Raw genomic sequence first — 17,192 nt, 5'->3', positions numbered from 1 at the left:
GTTTTCTTTTTTTTTTTTAAGATTTTATTTATTCATTCATGAGAGAGACACAGAGAGAGAGAGGCAGAGACACAGGCAAAGGGAGAAGCAGGCTCCATGCGGGGAGCCCGACATGGGACTAGATCTCGGGACTCCAGAATCACGCCCTGGGCTGAAGGCAGGCGCTAAACCGCTAAGCCACCCACCCAGGGATCCCCAATAAAAGATTTTCAAGCATAAAAATAGATGAGCTTAAGTTACTATGTTGTGGGGAAAGTGGAATTGAAATGTGATTTCAAGGAGGAAAAAAAATGAAGCTTTCTGGCTCAAATTAAGAGCTTACTCATGTATTTTTTTAATGGATGACAACAGGCCAAATTATTACAGTATTTAGAACCTACTAGATACACTTAAAAGAATGAAACAATTATTGTTTCAGAATGTCAGTATGTACAATATATCAGCATATATCCTTTGCTACTCTTTAGCCATGATGAAAAACACTTATATCAAAAATAGAGGGGTGGGTGGCTCAGTGGGTTAAGTGTCTGCCTTCGGCTCAGGTCATCATCCCAGGGTCCTGGACTGAGCCCTGCTCAGCAAAGAGTCTGCTTCTCCCTCCCCCTCTGCCCCTCTACCTGCTTCTGCTCTCTCTCTCTCTCAAATAAATAAAATCTTTAAATAAGTAAATAAAGTTTTGACTTGCTTTTACATAAAACATAAGAGTGAAAAAAAACAATTACATTTATTAAAGGAAGATGATCAAATTTTCTTTTAGAGATCTAAAAATGTTTCCATTGGTTAAGCAACTCCTTGCCAAAACCTATGTGTGCACCTATAAAACCTGTAGACAGAAACATGTAAAAATTTGCAAAATATTCCAAATAATGACTTTCAGTAGAGTTTGAATCCGCTAGTTAACAAATCTTTAAATGGAGCACCCTGATTTGCAAAAACAGCTGATGGATGACAGAGGGTGAAAATTTTCTAGCTGGTTTGGGGGGATGGGACTATTGTGATTTGGGTAAACATTGCAAATGGAGAATTTCTTGCTCTTGGATCTCTTAAGGAGATGACTTTTTCAAGTATGATGGTTTTTAAATCAGGATTCAAAAGTCTAAACTTAGAACCATACCTTGAGCCTCATAGTCACCAAGACTATCATCACCAAGATCATCTGAGATCCATGAATCACCACGTGTGAAACAAGATTTTTAAAAGTAAAACACTCTTGGGCGCCTGGGTGGCTCAGTCGGTTAGGCATCTGCCTTCAGTTCAGGTCACGATCTCGGGATCTTGGGACTGAGCCCCACATCGCATTGGGCTCCCCTGGAGCCTGCTTTTCCCTCTCCCTCTGAAAGGTGCTCCCCTTGCTTGTGCTCTCACTCTCTCTCTCAAATAAATAAAATCTTAAAAAATAAAAGGTATTTTAGCAACAATCAAAAGGTTTTATAACATTAAAGAAACCACCATTTTAAGTGTTCCATTTTACTCAGTTTTATAATTTTTATTTGTGTTTTATGGAGATTAAACTTATGTAATTCATATATACATATACATGATACATTATGATAAAGAGATGGTCGGAATGCTTTAGTAAGCTGGCTAGTAAGCTGGCTTAATGATAAAAATGGTTTGATGGACAAGAAACTGCACCTGTGCACACAGACATGGAGCACATCCTCCGAGCTTTCTCACTGGTTTAAAACACGCATCTCAAAGACCTCAGAGATCTTGAATAATCTAATAGCACTATCTCAGAGCCCACCAGCCAGAAAGGTCCTCAACAGTGACACTCCTCAATACAATGTGTCCCCAGCCCGGAACTCCCTTAAAGCAAGACTCAACAAAGAAATGAGGACACCAAGCATTAGATCTCATCAAATGCCACAGAGGGAGCTGGAGTCGGGTGACCACAGAGAGTGAGCATCAGAAGCCACACTTCAAAGACTTGGAAGCAAGGAATGTAAGAGGAGGCAGCTGACTACAGGCACAGCCGGGAAGACGAGCAGGAGAGGAACATACTGGATGCTCAAGACGGGCTGTCGCTTCTTTCTTCTACCAGGCACCGCACTAGGCGCTGGCACACCCAACGAGAGAGTTTCCGGCAGAGCCAACGGTCTTCCTTGGGCAGGGGGAAAGCCAGGTGTGCCGGCAACTCAGAGAGCGAGGGGTAGAGGGCAAGAGGCCAGCAGGGCCAGACCATGCCAGGCCTTGATGGCGGTGGCCGCCGTCTGGGGTGGGAGAAAGCACACAGTACCGGCTTTGAGAAAAACAGCAAGGACCAAAGCGGTCCCACGGTTCTGAGAGCACCCAACAGAAGGAAGGTGTGGAATGAGCAGTCTGGCCAGATGGGGATGGCTACTGAGGTCCCAGGAACAAGGGGACGGAGCCAAGGAGACGCAGGCCCATGGCACATTCCAGAGTGCTCCAAAAGCAGATGCTGAGTCACAGCCAAGCTGAGCTGAGGTGACAGCCCACACCTCTGAGGGGACTGCAGTTTCCTCTCTTGGTCTGTATTACTCATACACAGTCAGACCAACCTCTCCCAAAATATTTCAGAGGACCGCCTGCTGCCTGTGAAGACAGCTCAGAACTGACACAGATTGAGGAAAGGAGGGGAAAAAAAAAAAAAAAAAAAAACGGATTCCAATCCAAGTTGTATCACTTACTAGCCACGTGATGTCAGGCAAGTCAAAAATCCTCCCAACCTCATCTTCCAAAGTTAGCCATCAATGGGGGAACGCCATCTGACTTCAAAGGGAAGAGATAATCAAATGCTTTAAAGATAAACTGGCTTGGCAGCACCCGGCTGGCTCAGTCAGAGGAGCACGTGACTCTTGATCTCCAGGTTGTAGGTTCAAGCCTGACGTTGGGTACAGAGATTATCTCAAAGGAAAAGAAAATTCTTAAAAAAAAAAAAGAAAAAGAAAAAGGTAAACTGGCTTGATGGTGAAAGTGGTTCAAGGAAGTTTTAACAGTAAATACTAACAGAGACTTTCTCTCAAGTATCCTCGTATCCTGCCTCGTATCCTGACTTCTCCTCGAAAGCACTTAATACAGTACTTCGCGCAACGACATCCACTGAACAAGTACCTATTTAGTACCTACTAAAAAAATGCATGGCTCTGGGCTTTTTTTTTTTTTTTTTGGTTTTTTCAAAAATTTAGTTATTCATGAGAGACACAGAGAGGCAGAGACACAGGCAGAGGGAGAGGCAGGTCCCACGCAGGGAGCCCGACATGGGACTTGATCCCGGGAACCCAGGATCAGGCCCCGAGCCCAAGGCAGCGCCAAACCGCCTAGCCACCCGGGCTGCCCAAAAATGTGAGGCTTTGGATAAGCAATACCAATGCATTAGGGCCCAGGGGTGAGGGTGGAGGGAGCTTTTTATATTTGGGGCACTGCAACATGAATAACAGAGTTAAATATGGTTTCAATTGTGGCTTCAAATCCTAATTCAAATAGTCTTATGAATTAAATAATCAAAGAATAGGGGCACCTGGGTGGCTCAGGACATGATCCCAGGATCCTAGGATCGAGACCCACATGGGGCTCCCTGCAGGGAGCCTGCTTCTCCCTCTGTCTGTGTCTCTGCCTCTCTCTCTGTCTCTCATGACTAAATAAAATCTCTTAAATAAATAAATAATCAAAGAGTAATTACAAATTTTGGTCTGCCCTAACTCAGTTCAAAGAACACCAAACACTAATGCTGAATCAAACACCAAAAAGGACACAAAGACACAAATATGTGAGATGCTCTTACAGAACTTCTATTACGGTGGAGGAAGTAGTCAACTACAAGGCAAAAATGTGGTGAATGCAGTTAAAACTATGGAAGCATTAGAGACAAGAAGTAATTCTAAGGAAATGAGTAATAGAGTTCCCTGGAGGAAGTATTTACAGAACTGAAGGCTTAAAAGGATTATAGGTCATGCCAGAGAAGACCCCAAGCGCAAAAGTGTAAGTGAAAGCAGTTCCACAGATGTGTCTGGGTGCATTTGGGTAGAGACAGGAAGGAAGAGGGGAAAAATAAAGTCTGGGACCACATTTGGGGGTCAAGGGGACTTGCGCTGTGCTGAAGTATATGACCAGCCGTCTGGGCAATGGGAGAGTGTCCCAAGGTTTCCAGAATGGAGAGTGAGACAATGAGAGCTACAGCCACGGAGGCCCACTCTCATGGCCGCGAAGGTACAGGGTAAGAAGCTATTTTAACTGGACGAGGAAGAAGTCACAGCAAAAAGGAAAAGGGGATTGGCGCCAACTGTCATGGACATACATGCAGGTGGAGAAGTTTATACTACTTTTTTCCTCTTCCAGTCTGACTTCCTGCTTTCTAGACCTGTCCTTTCAGAGGAAAGGTTGAGAACCTGGTTTTTAACACAGATCAGAACAACTTTCTCAACCCCCTGCAATTTCAAGATGACTTTGGAACAATGACTTGCCATGCCGGACTAGCAAAGCTGACTCTAAAGTTCTAATTCGGTGCTCGCTTCGGCAGCACATATACTAAAGTTCTAATTCATCTTTACTTCGAAGACTAAAAATATGTGATATATGGAGCCACAATTACTATTTTTTTTTGCCTTCTACATCCAAAATAATTTAGCCTAAGGTACAATACTTGTACCTAGGGCAGCTACAACATTGAGACAAATTAGAGCCCTCAAGAGAAGCTGAACAGGGAGTGGTTTTTTCCTCATAAAGGAGGGGTTAGGGTGGGAATAATCAAGATCTACAGGGCTGGGCCCAGGGTACAAAGCAATCTGCATTTCCATTTCCCTTTGGATCAAGTACTTCTGAAACCATTCCACAGCTATGTCCAAGGTAAAGGCTGTAAAACAGGTCCCCCCAACCCCCCAACCTTAGTCTTAACTTTTCCTAAGTCGATTCTTCCTTGACCAAGGAATAGCAGGGAATGAACAGCACCAGTCTAGAACCTGGGGCTTCGCTGGGAAATATATGACCTGACTACGATGTTTTTCTCATCTATAAGTGATGAGACTAAGTGTTGGACTCCAGGGACTCTGAGGTTCCTTCGAGCTCTAAAATTGTCCTTTTTGATCCTTTTGTTTCTTCCAAATTCTATTAACAGGCACATGATAAATACCCAGGGAACACAGATCAATCTCACTTCTAGATCCTCTTGCACTACTACGTTCAGGCTTCCAAAGGAGGTCCAGCCTGTTGACACTGATCACCCTCTTTAAAAAAACAAAACAAAACAAAACAAAACCCTGAAACTTTGAATTCCTTGCAGGAAAGGCACTAAGACTAGATAAAAAGAACCATGATGTTATCACAGCAGATGGACTACAATATGGAATTACAGAAGTCCGATGCTCCTTTGGACTTTTTTAAATAACAACAACAAGAATGATTAGGGCAGGGCAGCCCGGGTGGCTCAGCGGTTTCGTGACGCCTTTAGCCCCAGGTGTGATCCTGGAGACCTGGGATTGAGTCCCACGTCAGGCTCCCTGCATGGAGCCTGCTTCTCCCTCTACCTGTGTCTCTGCCTCTCTCTCTGTGTCTCTCATGAATAAATAGTAAAATCTTTAAAAAAAAAACGGGGGGGGGGAATAAATGTTACTTTAAAAAAAAAAATGATTAAGGCAGCCTGGGTGGCTCAGCAGTTTAGCGCCGCCTTCAGTCCAGGGCCTGATCCTGGAGACCCGGGATTGAGTCCAATGTCGGGCTCCCTGCATGGAGCCTGCTTCTCCCTCTGCAGGAAAGGTGTCTCTGTCTCTCTCTCTCTCACACACACAAATAATAAAATCTTAAAAAAAAAAAAAAAAAGAATCCCAGAGACAGGGTTCCTACTCCCATCATGGCTCACGACTAGCTCCCACTTGACACATTACAGAAGTAACACTTGGGACTTGCAGTGAGTATGAACTGAGACCAGGTGATGACCAGGGAACAGATTTTCTTCCCCCACCAGGGTCTCAAGTTTTCACTTCTGCAGTGCCCACACCATGTAGGCGATTGCCAAGGTCATTGTCTGTAGAAGCCACACTCCTCTGCCCTTGTGAGCCTCCCTCCCCCAGGGGGGCCTGGACCTCGGGCAAATACTGGGGGACCGACCAGGTGCCAGGCGTCGGGCTGGGAGCGCTGGGAACACAGCCACGGGCAAAAAGGCCCCGCGCAACAGGCATATGCTGCGCAAAGGGGGGGCCGGGGATCACCCCGAAAGGCCAGGGAAAGCTTCTGCGAAGAACTGGGCATCGTGGGTTTGCTTTTAATTACTAGGAACGGCACCAGCAGGGAACACCCAACAATTTGGTAAAGGGCAAGAAAAAAAGAGGCAGTCGGCCCGGGGCGAACGCCACATGGGCTCGTGCGCCGCGACCCCGAGCCCCGGGAGCCGGAGAGCCCGCCCGCTCGATGGGTCAGGAGGCTCGCGGCGGCCCCGCGCCCCGCGCCCCGCACCCCGCAGCGCGGCCCGGGAGGGGGAGCCCGCGCCGGCGGAGGAGGGGCGGGCGGACCTCGTGGCGCGCTCCTCATGGCGCCAACGGCCTCCCCGCGCCGCGCATCCCCTCGCCGGCGCCGCGCACCCCGCCCGCGGGCCCTCCCGGCGCCCGCGCCCCCCGCGCCCAGGCCGCCCCACGGGCCGCGTCCCGAGGCAGCCGCTGCAGCACGCACCCGCGGCCGCAGGGAAGCCGGGGTCGCGCCACGAGCGCATCCCCCCCCCCACCCCGGCTGCTCCGGGCCTCGCCGAGGAGACAAAGAGAGGCGCGGGGGCGGCGCGGGGGCGGGGGCGGGGGCCGGACACCCAGGGCTGCCCCCTCCCCGGGGCCCGGGGCGCGTCCTCCCCGCGTGCGGGAGCCCGAGCCCGCGCAACTTTCTCCTGGAAGCCGGCCGCGGCCCCCTCGCAGCCGGAACGCAGACGCCCCCACGGGCCGCCTCTCGCCGACGTCCCCGCAGCGAGCGGGCGCCGGGATCCCCCCACCCTCCCCTCCCCCCACCCCGTCCGTCCTCCGTCCCCGGGACGCCGCCCCGCGCGCCCCGCCCGGGGTCCCGGGGTCCCGGGGGAGGCGGCGCATCGGGGCCCCGCGGCGCCCACCCCGCCGACCGACCCGCAAGACAATAAGCCTCCGCTTCCCCGCGGGTCGCCCGAGGAGCCGCCCGGGACCCCGCGCGCCCCCGGAGCCCGCCGGCCGCGGGGAAGCCCGGGCGCTGGAGCGCCGCCAGGAGCGGGGGCGCGCGGGCCACGCGGCGGCCGCAGCCCCGACCGGCCCGGGCCGCAGCCCCGCCGCCCCGCAGCCCGCCCCGCCGCCGCCGCCCGCCCCGCCGTACCTTGCCGCTGGCCGTGCCCCCGCTGACGCCGATGAGGAAGGGCTCGCCGCCGCCGGGCTGCTGGTGGCTCTGCAGGGTCTGCTCGCTGTCCCCGGCCATGGCTGGCGCCGCCCCTCCTCCCGCTGCCGCCGCCGGACGCACGCTCCCCGCCCGCCCGCCCGCCCGCGCCGGGCTCCCCGCTCCGCTCGGCTCCCCGCGCCCCGCCCGGAGCTCGGCCGTGGGGCTGCGCTTCCCGGAGGCGCCGAGAGGCTGCTCTGCCCGCAGCGGCCGGCTCGGCTCCCAGCCCAGCGAGGTCAGCGTGATGCTGCTGCTCCAATCCGGGCGGGCAGCGCGCTGCTATTCGCCGAGGCGGAGGCGGCGGGCGGCGGGCGGCGGGCGGCGGGCGTCCGGGCCCCAGCCTCCGCCCCTCGCGGGCCCCGCGCCGCCGCCCGAGGTCTCCCGGAGAGGTGTGAGCCCGGCCCTCCCCGCCCCCACCCCCGCCGGCTTAACCCTTTCCCCGGCGACCTCCTCCGCCGCTGCGCCGCCCCGTCTCCAGGGGGCCGCGGGGCCGCGGGGGCCGCAGGCCGACGCCCCGGGTTTGGGAAGCGAAATTCGAGCGCGCGTGGGAGATCAAGACGACGCAGAGAGTTCATGACATTGACCCATTATTCAGGCTAAAAACTTGTGTTTTCCCCAGATGAAAATTCTTCCCCCTCCCGTTTGCCAGAATATGTCAGACGCCGGCTTTCAATATTTCCTCTCTTGGAAACCATCCTCCTCAGTAGGCGACTCCCTAGAGTCCTTGTCCCCAGAGAAGGGTAGTGGGAGGGGCTTATCTGAAGGGCGCCCTCCCTCCAAAAGGCAAGGCCCCTTCAACCCATAGTTTGAGATCACGAATGCTGAGGTTCCTGTGGAGTTAGGATCTATGCGAACATTAAAGTAGTGATTGACGCCACTTTGACCCATCAATACCTTCAAGTGAACTGGTTTTTCAGAGATGGGCAATTAGTCACTTGATCAGAAAGGCGGGATCTGCCGGTGACTCAGAGCAGCCCGCACCTTTGAAGGCAGATTTCTGCATGCACACCCATGCAGCAAGCTCCATAAGCGAGTTACATAATTTCCCTGTGCCTCAGTGTTCTCATCTGTTACATGGGAATAACAATGGCAACGCCATCCTAGGATTGTTGTATTAAATGAATTGTCCTATTCAAAGTTCTTAGAATAGCTGCTGGTACAGTCTCGGCCCTATGTAAGAGCTGGAAGAGGCCCCCTACAAAGCTGGAACCCCAAAGAGAACTTTTGTGGGGCTACACTGGGTGGAGATAGGACGAGATTAGTAGCTTCCAGCCTCTGCCCCTGTGAACCTGCAACTGATAAGCTAATGGGCACCTACAGTCTAAAAGAGAGCTTAGGTCAGTAGCATTTTTTTCAAACTTAGTAAGTTACCTTAAATTTAGAATTATTTTTTTTAATTGCTAGGAAAAATTAAGAGTATTAGCACAATCTTCCTTTCGCCTCTGAAATATTTCATGTCCCCATCCAAAACCAAACTCCACAGAAGCTTCTACAGGAGGCAAAGATGGAGAGTGGCTCCCTGGCGGTAGAGGCAGGCATTTAGGAGAGGTCAGCTAGAAGGAGGTTGCCTTGCCACATGGCTGTGGGGTGAGTGAGTTTTATTTGATTCGTGAGGCTGCCTCTCCTCACCAACATCTTTTCTCCACTAAAGAGATCTAACAGTCTTCAAAGACTTTTGCAGAGCTCTTTATAGCCCAAGATAAACCCTGTTGGAATTTGGAAAACTTGATGGACCCAGAGCTAAGGGGATATCAGGTAGCTCGAGAAAGGAGAGCGGGATAAAAGGAGGCCACATCCTCTATGAATTTTTTCCAAATCCCCACCTTCTTTATTTCTATAGCTCTTTTTCCATGATATTTCATCATAAAAATTTTCAGGGGAGCCTGGATGGCTCAGTTGGTTAAGATCCCAGAGGCCTGGGATCTGGCTTTATCATGTTCTTTGGAGCTGGCTCCCTGCTCATTGGGGAATCTGCTTCTCCCTCTGCCCCTTGTGCTCCCTCTCCCTCCCTCTCTCTCTCTCTCTCTCTCTCCTCTCTCAAAATCCTTAAAAAATTTTTTTTTTCAAACAGAGTCTGAAATATTTTACAGTAAACACGGATATAACCGCCATCTAGAGTCTACCATGAACATTGTGCTATACTTGCTTTATCACACTGGTCATCTACCCATCACTCTTTCCAGCACATTTTAATTATACTTACCTGCCTTTACCTTGTTAGTTTGCAGTGGCTTACTCCAAGCTGGTTTATACATTTCTTGCCTTTTTATTGTTATTATTATTACCATATCCCCAACACCTAAAACAGTTTCTGGTACTCATAGGGCCTTAACAAATATTTGTTGAATAAATGAAGAAACATCAGGTCTTGCTTCTACATTCCCAAGGCCCACTGATTAGAAGGATTAGCAAGGAGGAAGCATTTAGTACATGTTCATTGTATTGAATAAACAAATGAAAAATATGGAAGAAGTCAAAAAGGACCAACATATAAACTTCACCGCCACCATTTTAGAATGAAAGGTGGTATTCCCTACATGGTATTTACATGGCTACTACTATTTCCAAATGTTTTCTTTTTCTGGCATTCCAAACAACTGTCTACATCTAGTCTTCTGTGTCCATCTATTAACTAGTTGAACCAACTCATTAACTGAGCTAACCTATTATACTTATCTGTACCTTGTTTAAAGATTTTTATTTATTTTTTTTAAGATTATTTATTTGTGAGAGACACACAGAGAAAGGCAGAGACATAGAGGGAGAAGCAGGCTCCCTGCAAGGAGCCCGATGCAGGACTCCATCCCAGGACCCCAGAATCACACCCTAAGCCAAAGGCAGACAGACTCAACCGCTGAGCCACCCACGTGTCCCTAAGATTTTTTTTTATCTTTTATTTTTTTAATGTAATCTCTCCCCCTAACGGGCTCAAACTCACCACCCCAAGATCAAGAGTCACATACTATACTGAGCCAGCCAGGTGCCCCTTCTGTACCTTGTTTGATAATTTTGGCCTCTGTGCATAAGTTAATAGACATAAAAGTGCTCTGGAAAAAAACAAAAGCTGTCTATATAAAGGTAAGGCCTAATTAGCAAGGACATCCAGCTGCACTCTGCACTCCCTGTTTTCACTATTGTCCCTAGGGCTGCCTTACCTACACGTAAGGAAGTTATCCAAGTCCATTTAAATTAAAGGTATTCTCAGCACCGGTGACCTCGACAAGGACTTTTGTATTTCGGCTCTCTATAAAGCCAGGCAGGCTGTCTGTGCTATTCCCTGTGCTGTGTCATCCTCTCTCAGGAGCCTGGTCACCAAATCCCATAGCTGGGGAATGTTCAAATCACATTTGAGTCTCCCATAGCAATTACACTGCAGATTCTGAATTAAGTGATTTCCAACTGTCCTCCTTCCCCACCCACCAAGCCAAAAAAGATCAAACGTGTTCAATAAAATCAGAGTTAGAACAGAGTCAAGGAAATACATTTTCTCGGTGATCATTTTCTTTTATAAACGGATTTCAGCCTGTTCAAGTTCTGGCCTAGTTAACACATGGGGGTGAAGTCAGCATGAGTGTGCAGCTGCAGCTGTAGCCGAAGACAGCAAGAGACACTGCCGCTCACGGTCCTCTGTCTGCCTGCCTGCCTTCTAAGTAACCGTAGGTCCAAACTAGACAAGGAACACATATTGTCTCCACCAGAAAAGTTCTACCACTAGGCGCTTCACAAACCATGGCTAATTCTCTAATTGCTTATCACATTTCTAAACCGGAAAAAAAAAATGTTATCGAACTTTAGCTTGCCACTGAAACATTTTCATTTTCTGTATTGCCTTTCATCAGTCAGCAATTGCCTGGACAGATCATGAGTACTACTGTTCTGAAAAGATGGCCAGATGACATTAAAGCTCCTTACATTTGGCTCTGTGATTCTAATCACATTCTCAGATACTGTTGGCAGCCTGATAGAGCATAGTCTCAAACCCCAGCTGTAGCAGCATCTGGGAATGCAAAAGCTTGGGCCCCATCCCACAGCTAAAGAATCCAAAACCCTGTAGGTGGAGCCCAGCAATCTGTGTTTGGTAAATATTCCAGGTACCTCTAGTGCCCACCAGAGTTTGAAAATCACTGATCTCGTGGAAAGAGGACAACGAGCTCTAGTTGGGAAAGCCAGGTTTACACCCGGTACTTTACTACTTTGTACCCTTTGGCAAGTTACTTAATTTCTATGGGCTTCAGTGTCAACTGTTAAATGATAAGTGGTTTGTAGGATGGTTGTGAAAATAAAGACTATATGTTGATATGTAGCAGCTTCCTTCCCCTTCTATTCATCACAGAAATCCCACCATTTAGGGTTTAGGAGCTCCAAAGATAAGAATTCCTAATCCCCAAGGTCACTCAAAGGTAAAAATTAAAAGGTAATATCCAGAACAGGTAAATCTATAGAGATAGAAAGTAGATTGGTTGTTGTCAACAGCAAGGGTGGTTGGGAAGGAAAAAAGGAGTGGCTGCTAGATGAGTTAAGAAGATTTCTTTCTATTTACTTATTTTTAAAAGAGACTCCACACCCAATGGAGGGCTTGAACTCATGACACTGTGATCAACAGTCAATGCTCCACCCACTAAGCCAACCAGGTACTCCCAGGATTTCTTTTTATTATTTTAGAGAGAGAGTGAGGGTCAGAGCAGATGAGAAGGGGAGGAGAATCTCAAGCAGGCTCCCAAGCTCCATCTTACAACCCCGAGATCATAGCCTGAGCCAAAATCAAGAGTCTGCATATAACCCACTGAACTACCGAGGTGCCCCTCTTTTTAGATCAATGGTCTAAAACTGTCTTGATGGTTACACAACTTTGGTTGTCATTAAGAACCACTGGATTGGGGATCCCTGGGTGGCGCAGCGGTTTGGTGCCTGCCTTTGGCCCAGGGCGCGATCCTGGAGACCCGGGATCGAATCCCACGTCGGGCTCCCGGTGCATGGAGCCTGCTTCTCCCTCTGCCTGTGTCTCTGCCTCTCTCTCTCTCTCTCTGTGACTATCATAAATTAAAAAAAAAAAAATTAAAAAAAAAGAACCACTGGATTGTACAATTTATATTGGTGAGTTGTATGGTATGTGAATTATATCTCAATAAAGCCGTTTTAAAAAAGTTTCAACCAGCAGGCTAGGAGAGGAAAGAGATTTTTAGGAAGTGGGAACAGAAATGAGCAAAGGCACAAAAGACTGGATTAAAAAGAATGTCAGGAGACTTTGTAACCCATAAAATGTTACATATATGAGTTTGGTTAATTTCGTTAAATTCAACATATTGATTTTTGCACATACAGCTTTCCCCTGCAAAGATAATAGTCACACAAGAGCCTTTATTTATTGGGGGAGGGGGAGAGGCAGAGGGAGAGAGATTCTTAAGCAGGCTCCATGCCTAGTGTAGAGCCCAACATGGGGCTCAATGTCATGACCCTGACATCATGACCTGAGCCAAAATCAAGAGTGTGACACTTAACCAACACAGTCACCTGGGAACATCATAGGCCTTTACGTTTTAGTTTGCCCAACTTTAGAAATTCCATATGCCATAAGCAGCTTTCCCACACTTAGAGAAGGTTAACATTCAGATTGCCGTTCCGTAGAGATTTTCCCAGTTTGTCTCCTGTCCCCATACCAGAATATACCAGACACTACTGGAACCCAATAAGAGCAAGCTCCTGGCAACCTCATTTCATTGTCTATGTTCTAAGTCATTTAGCTTCATCCTGTTCACAGGGCTTTTCCCAGGCCTGTCTCTGACACCTCACTTCTTTCCCCGTCTCCAGACTAAATTCTTGCTCTCCCACTTTTCTGCAGTGACTTCCTTCATCTCCCCTATTTAGCTCCGGGTCATCTTTCCTGTAAATGACAACATCTCCCCCCTCCCCTACCCTGACAAAAACGCTCTTTCCATCACACTGTCAGTGATACGCTGTAGTTGGTGATGTACGGTGACTTGGATTTGATGAGGGACATCCCAGCTGCAAAATATAAGAAGGTTCTCACTTTCAGATGGAGCAAGTACAAGTGTAGGGGGAGCCTTGAAAACAAGCCTCTCCTTAAGTGTTGGCTCTAAGGGCCTTCTTGCATCATCCCAGGCCCAGCCCTGGTGACCATCCAGAAGTGAGTCAAACGATGGTGCAGATGATGACAACTGCCTCGGAGGAGTACTTAGATTTAGTCTGGTGGCTTGTATTTACGTTGGTGGCCTAGGACGGCAGATTTGACTGTCCTTGAGACGATGGGCTGAAGCGCCAATTGGTGTTGGAGGTCAAAGGAGATGAGCAGATCCAGCAGATTAATCTTTGCTTAGGGTTCAAGTGGTATTTTCCTTTCCTTCTTCCTTTTTTTTTTTTTAAGTGGGACTTTTCTATAAAGTTATTTCGATATGCCAGAGTGAATTCTCCCCAGGTCATTAGGAGGGAAAATTACTTCAATTCTGCTTTGTAATGAAATTACAACTATTCCTGGTGGGAAGGAGCCCTAAGGCTTAAAGGGAGGAAAGCTAGTGTTTCAGAAATATTTTTAGTCACAGACTAAAAAAAAAAAAAAAAAGAAAAACAAACAAAGGCAACAGATTTCCCCAGGAAAACATGTGCCCACACATGCACACGAGTAGATTTTTGACTGTAATTTACCCAGACCTTACATAACCCCAGTTATCAGTCTGGTAGCAAGGAGATGCAGAAGTAGGGGCAAGGGCAGCTTCAGAACAGAGCATCTCAGAACTGTCAGCTCCTCTTAGGGAATATAGGCCCTTTTGCGAGCACAGAGGGTACCAGAGCATGGTGGTTGCACAGGCAATATCCTCAAAGGCATCCATCCAGATGTCCCTACTCATATTTCAGGATCCTCGGTTTCTGTCAGGAAGGCCCTAACAGTCCCCTACACCTCCTGCCGTGGCTGACCAATGAAAACAACTGCAGAGCTCTAAGGCTCAAACAATTCGTTTTTCAGCCTGCTGGTCAAATGTGCCTGTCCTTCTAATTGCAAGACACCGGGGCCTCTTTGGAAGCTACCAGAGGTGCTCTCTCACACCCAGCCACTGCTTGCTAACAGCAGAGTATCATTACCACTTAGCAGCAACAAGCCAACTCCAGTGTCTGTAGGCTTTGGGTCCTGCATATCTTTGAAAGGCCTGAAACACTGCACCTGCCACAACCTTTCTCCTCCACCAGGACATTTTCCCAGGTCACCATGACGGAAATCTTTACCCACCGAGCCACCACCTTGTGCCATGTCCCATTTCCCAACCAGGGCAGCATTCTCCTCACCTGCTGGGCAGCAGATAAGCCAGTCCCAAATCCTCATCTGACCACCAATTTTCTTGGACCACTCTTGATACCATTGGTGCTAATCTGAGCCCCCTAGGAAGCACGTGCCAATAGGAGTAAGGACAATGGGAAGTGGCTGTGAGAAGAAACAGGAAGGAGCTGGAAAAGCCTGGGAGAGAGGTCCTTCGACTGCAATTCAGACTTGACCCCATCTATGGGGGAGGCACAGAGACAATGAAGGGTGGGCGGAAGCATCCTAGACAATGATGCAGACGGAGAAGGTTCAGCCAAGCTGCTGTGAGTCCTTATGTCTAGGTTGTTAGCAGTCAGAAGAACCCCATCATCTGTAGGAATGGACGTGCCTCAGTAGTCCAATGACGCAATGGCACTGGCTGTGAGAGCCTAGGGGAAGCATGGCCAGGGAGCAAATGCAGCATGTATTTCAGAGCGCATTAGTGGGGGCGCTGGGTTCATTATGTTCTTTGTAGGTAGAGGTCTTTTTTTTTTAATTTTATTTATTTATGATAGTTACACACACAGAGAGAGAGAGAGAGAGAGGCAGAGACATAGGCAGAGGGAGAAGCAGGCTCCATGCACCGGGAGCCCGATGTGGGATTCGATCCTGGGTCTCCAGGATCGCGCCCTGGGCCAAAGGCAGGCGCCAAACCGCTGCGCCACCCAGGGATCCCGTGTAGGTAGAGGCCTTTGAGGCACTTCTGGCCATCACATGCTGACAGCAAAGTACCAAAATATCCAACCAAATTGTTCATTATCTTTTGGGGAATGCACTCAAAGATTCAGCCAGTTCTCAAGGCTCCCCTCTCTCTTTAGCTTTTTTTTTTTTTTAAAGTAGGCTCCATGCCTAGAGTGGGGTCCAACTCAGGGCTCGAACTCACAACCCTGAGATCAGGACCTGTGCTAAGATCAAGAGTCAGATGCTTACCCAACCAAGCCACTCAAGGGCCCCTGTTTTGGTTTTTGGGTTTGTTTTTTGTTTTTTTTTTTCTTACATTTACCATGCCATGAATTCACAGGGACTGGGTTCCAACAGCTCAGATTCCTTTCCGCTGGCTCTCACAAAGTGCACTTCTCTGGGTGGGGCAAGCTGGTCTTTAAGGTTCCTTCTTTTTCTGATCATTTCCTTTACCCGCTTCAGGGAGCTATCTTGGCTCTTTGGGTGCTTAATATGCTCAATACATTAATTCTTTGGGCCAGGATCTTGCCCTTCACTTGTTTGTTAACAACCATGCCAAGAGCACGCTGGCTAACATGGAAACATTTGTGAGGCATTCCTCTCTGAACAGTGCCCATTCCCTTGATGGAGCCAATATCACCTTTCTTGTAGATTCGCTTGTGTGTGGTCAAAGGAACAACTCCATATTTTCCAAAAGGCCTAGAGAACATACAGCAGGCACCTCTCCCCTTTCCCTTTGTATTGGTCATTTTGGCGAATTGCTGGAAGATGGTGGTTCTGGCTGAAAGGCTGTCTTTTTCCTCTGGCCTCTCCAAGGTCTCTGAGGTCCCCTCCACCCAGGTGTAGTTATTCTAGAAGCTTATCTTAGCCATTCTGTGCCTATCTTACTTCCAGGATTCCCCTGCTAAATTGCTGGCTGTTTTACTACTTGTTCTGAACCAGAACCTCACCTGCAGGCTAGCAAAGCTGCTTGAAGGATTTTCCCCATTTGTGCCTAAGTCCACAGTGCATTGCTGGCAAGGCTGTGGGGCTTTGCCCCCCACACCGAGTGACTCTGACACTTCTTGCAAAATTGAATACTTCCCAGTGAAATAAAACAAAACAAAATAAGATTCTAGGCTCTGACACTTTCACCAGCGGATTCTACCAAACATTTAAGGAGAGTTAATACCAAGATTACATGGCCTTCCACCAGAGAGAAGAAAACGATGGAACACGTCACAACTCATTTTATGAGACCAGCATAGCTTTAACACCGACGTCTGAGAACATATCACAAAAATGGAAAATTAAAGGCCAGAGTCTCTCATGAGAACATATAAAAATCCTGAACCCAATTTTAACAAACCAAATCTAATATTTGATCACAACCTAGTCGTTTATTTTTTAAAAATATAAGGTTAAATATTTGAAAAGTCTGTACTTTAAATAATCTAGATCTGGATCAAAAACAATGTACAATGATCATTGCATCTTTTTAAAAAATATTTTATTTATCCATTTGAGAGAGAGAGGGAGGAGGGAGGAGCAGAGGTAGAGGGAGAAGCAGACTCTCCACTAAACAGGGAGCCCGACTCGGGGCTTGACCCCAGGACCCTGAGATCGACCTGAGGTGAAGGCAGACTTTTTTTTTTTTTTTAAGATCTTATTTATTTATTCATGAGAGATACAGAGAGAGAGAGGGGCAGAGACACAGGCAGAGGGAGAAGCAGGCTCCATGCAGGGAGCCCGATGTGGAACTCGATCCCGGGTCTCCAGGATCAGGCCCCGAGCCAAAGGCAACGCTAAACCGCTGAGCCACGGGGGCTGCCCTGAAGGCAGACATTCAACCAACTGAGTGACCCAGGCTCCAGATCATTGTATCTTTAGA

At 48.4% G+C, this 17,192-nt stretch overlaps 1 protein-coding gene across 2 annotated transcripts in view; it reads right to left on the bottom strand.

The window, feature by feature from the left end:
* UCK2 (uridine-cytidine kinase 2) overlaps nucleotides 1–17,192 on the bottom strand; it is a 102,106-nt gene that overhangs the window by 61,176 nt on the left and 23,738 nt on the right. Inside the window, exon 1 of one of the 2 annotated variants that reach the window (XM_055333922.1) lies at nucleotides 7,276–7,421. The exons of the other annotated variant lie outside the window; for it this stretch is intronic. Coding sequence (XP_055189897.1) covers nucleotides 7,276–7,374 — 99 coding nt within the window. The 5' untranslated portion in view covers nucleotides 7,375–7,421. Of the gene's footprint in view, nucleotides 1–7,275; nucleotides 7,422–17,192 lie in introns of those variants that run through there. 2 annotated transcript variants of the gene reach the window in all.

This window comes from Nyctereutes procyonoides, unplaced genomic scaffold (genome assembly GCF_905146905.1).
Source record: "Nyctereutes procyonoides isolate TBG_1078 unplaced genomic scaffold, NYPRO_anot_genome, whole genome shotgun sequence".
NCBI lineage: Eukaryota > Metazoa > Chordata > Mammalia > Carnivora > Canidae > Nyctereutes > Nyctereutes procyonoides.
The sequence above is the reverse complement of the archived record's forward strand: the minus strand, read 5'-3'. Positions and strand labels throughout refer to the sequence as shown.